The following is a 6,793-nucleotide window of genomic DNA, read 5'->3' as shown; positions in this document are numbered from 1 at the left end:
CCCTGCAACACTTGTGCCCGTTACTTCCAGCTGTGGGAACCGCGACACTCTCCGTGATGCTCCTCGCAGAGCACAGCACTCGGTCCCGACTTCTTTTGAAGATCTGTTAACTGAGCTTGTGTTGTTCCTTTGACCCAGGTAGACCCTACAACCCAAAGAAGATGTCAAGGCGCAGGTAAGCTCTTGGTGACCTAACGCACTCTGCTGACCTGTACCCACCTGGCAACTGACACTCTCCTCACATCTGATGTCTCCTTGCTCTTTGCAGCAGCCGTTTGCAAGCCAAGCAGCAGCAGCCGCTGTCATGCCAGGAAGAGTCTCCACAAGAACTGCAGATGTCAGAGCATCTCCAGACCAGGAAAAAGAGAACGGCAGAGGTGACCAATCTGGGCAACTTGAAAAGTTCTAATAACATTGAAAGTTCTCCAGCCTGTTCGAATGGGAGAATCTTGGTTCTGTTGAGTTAGAAAGCAGAGTGGGAATCGTAACAGTTTATTTTGAGGTGGATGTGCTGGTTATTGTCACTGTGGTGATGCATCTTTCTCTTCTCAGCAGGAGATTAAGAAAAGGGAAGACGGGAAAATTGCTAAAAAGCACCAATATGAGATTAAGGTAATCGATCCTGAATGCCGCCTCAAACTAGGTGAAGGAGTCCATCTGGTTTATGTTGGTGGGCGTGAAGTTGTGCATTCCACGCTAGAAAGTATTGACTTCAGATATTAAAAGCTATAGGAACTCAGCACGTTCCGTCTTTTTATATCTTTTTGGGTTTTTTATGTGTGGATTTGATGTGGATAAAGGGTTCTTCAATGGGGAAGCCACTGCAGAGTAAGGTTAGGTGTAAAAATGATAATAAAATCAGGTATTTCAGAGTAATTCCACGTGCAGAGCAGGTAAGGCCTAAAGGCAAGTCTAAACAAGATTGTTGCACTTGTTTCAACCTAAGGTTGAAATGGTTTCATGGCTGTTTCGTTAAGAAGGCTCATAACACTACAGGCCCTTTTTACTTTCATTTAAGAGTATTTTTGATTATTTAAATCAGTTTAGGAATCTGCTTACACTAACATGTGCTGCTCCTAAACCAAGTGCGAGGCTTTACAGTTGTTTGCTTTAAAGGGGATTAGTAAAATACGCAAATGAAACTAACAGCTATGGTGAAGCAAAACTCTTCTATCTTGAAGCTATCTTTGCAAACTTTGTGTAAGGAAAGATGCTGTGTGTAATTACCTTGCCTGTACTTGAGCCCAGACGCACGATTTCACCCCACCTTTGCCAAAAGGGGGAAATCCTGCTCCCATGTCTTTTTTTCCTTGACAGCTGGCCACATGCTCCATCCCCTGCCTTGCTTCATTTTTATTTCTCTTTAAATGAGGCAGTGCACAGGTTCAGCTTGCTAATTTGGCGTTACAAAACAAGTTAACGTTCTGCCAGGTTAGTGAGTTGAATCAACCTGGCTGAGAGGGTCTGGCTAGCATCAAAGCTGACTGAGGAAGGAAGGGGTATGACTTGGGCAGTGAGGCTGGCAGGAGAGAAGATGGAGCTGTGTGCTGTTAAGATCAATTCTGCTGGAATATGTCAATTCACTCTCGGGGTACTTTGGTAATAAGTAGGTTTAGACATACAGAGGAAACTGTATGTAGTTTACCTTGCAAAACAGCTACGTAGGAAAAGTTTCTGTGTTTGGAGGGGTAGGTGTTGTCGTTCTTTGTGGATGGGCTGCCCACTAACTCCATGGAGCATAACCAAGGTGCCGTGTCACCATTTTGAAGGCTGTCAGCCATTACAGTGTCACATACGCTCCCTGCATGACTTGTATTGGTTGAGTACAACCCAACAAGTATTGGTGAAACAAGTTACAGAATTTAACCAATCTAGAATTCCTTCTCTGAAACTTTCTGCATGATTAAGTTGTGCTCTTCTCTTCCTTTTGAGTCATTGCATCCCATATTTGGCTGTGGCAAGCTGAGAGATAGTTCACAGCTGCTGCTTGCTCAGTGGGTATCTAGCGCTGGAGCTGAGCTGGGTGGCTCCTCTCTGGAGTGCTCAATTGGAAGATAACAAGTTGCTGAATTTCCACTGAGAGACAGTAGAACCTCCACCCTCTCCTTTCTTTTCCCTCTGAGTAGATAAGTAGATAGGACCAGCAACCTGATGTCCTGTGCTTTAGTAGCAGTGAGTGCTTTTGCCTTACATACTGTTGCAGAGCAGCTCAAGCAGTGGTTAGGTTACTTGTGGGTTCAGAAACTAAAGACAATTGTCTTCCTCAAAGCTGCGTATCCCAATTTTATCAATTTTTCTTATACGTGTTCTGTCTTGACTGTGAAAGGCTTTTGTAGGCATTTAATCTCTCTGTCTTTCTTGGTTTCGGTACTTGAGTTGATGCTGCGGTCCAAGAAGACTAACATACACTGCATATTGTTACTGTAATTTACTTCTCACCTTTCTTGCTTTTGCAGTGAAATCGGTATTTGAAAGATACCTTGTTTCTGTTGCAGAGCTGTTGGCCGCCCACGATAACAGGAGGCATCTCGCCTTGCATAATTATTGAAACGCCTCACAAGGAATCAGTAACCACTGACTTCTCAAGATTCAAAAAATACAGGTTTAGGAACCTCTTCATAAATCCATCACCTTTGCCAGAACTCAAGTAAGTTTACCGACTGCAACAGTTGATGTTTTATCAAATATGCTGAACTACTGCAGTAAAGTCTGTTGTTATATATCGCGTTTGTATAATAGTAGGCATTAGTCAACCCGTACTGCTACTTGTCTCCTTATCCCACCAACAGAGGCAAGTTCTGGTTTTGTTGTGTTTGGTTTTTTTCTCCCCAATCTTACAAATGCATCAGACAGATAATTTTCGTGTTTCAGAGCTGTCCTTTTATAATTTAGCACTGAAGACTCTACATGGTTAAGAGGCACATAATGGTTAAACTAAACTCCCAGTGCTGCTGGAACTGAGTGACCAAGAAAATACTAAGAAAGATTTTCTTAAAGAACTTAAAAATGTACAAATATGCAAATGAACTTGTGGCAGTTTTGCTATGCGGGTAACGCAAAGCAGCGTGCTTGGTGCAGCCACAGTTCTAGAAAGTTTCCCTCCTGCAGAGGGATAAATTAGCTGCCTAAATAGGATTTTTCAATTTCTGAATTTCTCAGCCGTTCAGGTGTGTTAGATGAGTACCCCTGAGGTGAATGAGAAGCAGAACATGAAGAGTTACTTTAAAAGAACCTTCCTAGATACACCATATTTTCATTTGCTCTGGCTAAAATTGGCTCAGAACTGGGAGAAGCTGTGATGTTTTGCCTCTGTGCAGAGCAGGAGGTCTCTTGCAGTCCCTTTCACCGAGTCTCAAACTCGGTTGCTCTTCTCTCTCGGTATTACTCCCAAGCCTGCTGAGCTGTGCTTCAAAGAGCAGTACGCTTCTTCTCCATGCTTAGCAAGTCTTACTTTTTTGTATATGTTGGAAAGGTTTAGTGCAAAGTAGTTTTTAAAAAATAATAATTGTTTTAAAAAAATGCTGAATGAGGGTGTTTTCATACACCCCTCTAGCAAGTTGTTGGAAACTGCTGGCTCACAAAAATAGGTTCAGATATAGAATTCTGTGCAAGTTTACCCTTTGATGTTCACCTCTTGTCAATAAGCATCTGGTAAAGTTGAGCCCCATCTTTTCTCTTTAGCTGATTAAGTGAATCATTTAGTCTTTCCTGCCTTCATGCTGCAGGAAGGTCATAGTAGGAGATTTCTCCATGCCTGCCCACTTAAATGGAGAGATTTGTGCATTAAACAAGCAACTATCCAGCTTTTAACTTAGGATGGCAGTAGAACAGAACTGATCAGGGTTAGGACTTGTGGGTGATACTGGTGATCAGGTTGGTTTAATCTCTCTCTGCTTCTGCTTGGGGAAGGGTAAATATAGAACCTCCAAAATTTCAGTAGGAAATCAGCGTTGCATTGATTAATGTGCATCTTCTTATTCCCAAGTAGACTTGAGTGCTACTCAGTTACAGGTTAGCAATAAAGAAGAACTTGCTTTTTCTCACAGCAGCCTGTTTCTGAGCCTTAAGGTAGGCTAGAAAAGGAAGGGTTGAATGGGTGGCTTTTAAACACTCTGTAAATGTTTTCCTCAAACTGAACCAGACAACTCTGTGTATGTTGTGTGTTTCCTGGGGAGTGGGGTGAGCTTTTTCTTTCTTCTTGGGTTTTTATCTTGCGCTCTGGGCAGCCACCTAACTAGGCAAAGTCAGAAACTCTGATTGTACATGCAGCTTTGGGATGCACACCTTCAGTTTTATTTGCTGTTGCATAGAACCGGACTTGCCAATGACCTTGGCAAACTGCTGTTGTGGTGATGTAAAATGTTCCAAGTATATCTGCAGTTTTCTAATCACTGTAAGGAACTTGTAGTATGTGGAATTTTTCTTTTTGTTCCTATATATCTGTAAAAAATAATTTTTGTGAAGGTGTGTGTGTGTGTATATATATATATATATTTAACAATGCTTCCTGTAACTTTGTTCTGTAGCTGGGGAAATTCCAAAGATGTCTGGCTCAACATCCTGAAGAAGGAGAGCAGATATGCTCATTGCAAACATTTCACGTCGCTACATTCTAGTTTGCAGCCTCACATGAGATCAATACTGCTAGACTGGCTCTTAGAGGTGTGTTCTTTTCCTTACTTTGCCTGTGAAATAGAGAGATCAAAGCACAGCTTTTACATAAAGATGTTAACAGCAAAACGCACGGTGAATGATAAATGCCAGAAGTAGTTTGCTATGAAGGGCTACAAATCACTGCTTTTGATCCTCTTGGTGAGCTGTGTTCAGGTCTTCCCTGACAGGAGATGCTGAACCTTCTACACCGGGTGGCGAGCAATACTTCTTAATTTTTGCTTTTGCCACACTGTTTCCTGGAAAGGGAGAAATCTAGTTTTTGAGATGCTTGTATTGAAATTGCTATAGAGAGATTAGTTATGGAGCATTACATCTTAGGCTGTATCTAATCCATCAGAGAACTCCATGTGTATTGAGCACTCGAGTTATCACCCGGGTCCTGTCTATGTCAAGCGCTCTTATGTGTCAGCCCCCAACACTATTTTCTGACTTACTAGCCAAGTTTTAATTCTGTCCTATTGAGAGAGCAGAAGATAGTAGTAGTACATGAGTGGCTGATGTCTGAAAGTCCTTGGTATTGACAGGTTCTTACTTGTAAAGGATTAGAAGCCAATCATATCCATGTTCCAGTCTAATTGCTTTACTTCAGACTATTCCAGTTGTCAGACAAAATGGGAGCGCTCAGTCTTGGCAGCCTAATGCGAAAGGAGTATGGGTGGTGTGAATAGTGAGAGGTACGTTCTGGAGGCATTTCCAAGAACTCTGTATTGAGTATATCCAATCACCACTGCCAAAAGCAACATTTGACTCGAGCTGTCCTTGCCCATCGGCAGAAAGGATCTTACAGGTTTACCAATTCCCTACCAAGTTCTCTGAGGAAGCAGGTTGACACTTGTGGCGCTCATGGTGAAACTGTGCTAACAGCAGGGAATGTCAAGGGAAAGGAAAGGTGTTTGCCTGGTGGTTTGCCTTTTATTATTATTATTTTTTTAAAATATTTTCTGAATAGAAAAACTATTCTAGTTGTGTATTTCACTACTTCCTCTAATATGTAATTTGCATAACACCATTAAATGTGTTTTCATAGAATCATAAAGGTTGGAAAGAACCTTGAGATCATCAAGTCCAACCTACAGCCCTACACCACCCTGACACTAAACCATCTCCTGAAGTGTCACATCCAGCTGTTTTTTAAACACGTTTTTATGCTTTTTCTTTTGAAAATCTTGAACTCTTAGGAAATAATTGGGTTTCCAAACAAAAACGTCAACGAGGGCCTTTTTGTTATCCAGCTCAGTTGTTCCAAATGCCTTTCTGGAGTACAATCGTCGCAGCTTAGAGAGTTCTCCAGTAGCTCCATGACACTGTCTTCCGTAACATCATAACGGAAATACTATTTAGAGATGACTTAGCATTATTATGTTTTTGGCAATGCCATATGTTTGTGCCATTTATTCTTGGGTGAGCCTGGCCTGTACGTTTTAAGTCCTGAATCTTGTTTGGAGCAGTAGCTAATAATATCAGAGTAGCACATCAATTGGCAAATAGCAGACCAGGTCTAAAAGAGTGAGCTGTGGCGTTACTGCCAACCAGTTGTATTTTCAGTGGTCAGGAGGGGTTTTTGTTTGCAAATGGCCTTTCAACCTTCTCTTAGGAAATGGCTGGCAGTAGTGAGATTTTGTTCTGACTTTGTATCCAGGTTGAAATACTGAAGAACTCGGGTTCTATTACTTGGATAGTCTTTCCTGTTGAGTGTAGATTATAAGGCATTTAGAAATATCTAATTAGTGTCTAGTTGCAGAAGGGCTACACAGTTACAGCTAGCTAAGCTGGAACTCTGGTTAGACCCACGCAAACTTGGTTAGAGATCAGGGAAAAGCGAGCTCCTGCCTAAGATCTCTGGGCTTGGGCAGCTGCCTTTTTTTCTTTTCTTTTTTTTTTTTTTTTCTTCCTTTCCCTGAACAGGCATTTGAACTGCTTTGGCACAATGCAAGTATTAAAAGTTCTTCCTGCCAAGGAAACCCGTGGCTGTACGTGGAGCAGATGGCTGTTCCTGCAGTTTTGTTCCTGTGTGCCCCCGGGGCTGTGGGCAGCGCTCCTGGCTCTTGCCAGCAAAACCCCCCTTGAGCCGGAGCCTCCTGGCTTGTTTGCCCTAGAAGCCAAAGACTTCAAGTTTGGG

The 6,793-nt window shown here is 42.2% G+C and overlaps 1 protein-coding gene across 1 annotated transcript in view; it reads left to right on the top strand.

Annotated features, from left to right (window-relative positions):
* The first annotated feature begins 161 nt into the window (after positions 1-161).
* Positions 162-6,793, top strand: part of CCNE2 (cyclin E2) — an 11,325-nt gene continuing 4,693 nt past the window's right edge. The window contains exons 1-5 of the mRNA XM_009875029.1: positions 162-175; positions 269-377; positions 556-612; positions 2,496-2,647; positions 4,527-4,662. Of these exons, the coding sequence (XP_009873331.1) occupies positions 162-175; positions 269-377; positions 556-612; positions 2,496-2,647; positions 4,527-4,662 (468 nt within the window). The remainder of the gene's footprint in view (positions 176-268; positions 378-555; positions 613-2,495; positions 2,648-4,526; positions 4,663-6,793) is intronic.

This window comes from Apaloderma vittatum, unplaced genomic scaffold (genome assembly GCF_000703405.1).
Source record: "Apaloderma vittatum isolate BGI_N311 unplaced genomic scaffold, ASM70340v1 scaffold3338, whole genome shotgun sequence".
Lineage (NCBI taxonomy): Eukaryota > Metazoa > Chordata > Aves > Trogoniformes > Trogonidae > Apaloderma > Apaloderma vittatum.
Note: the sequence above shows the minus strand (reverse complement) of the source record. Positions and strands in the feature narration are given on the sequence as shown.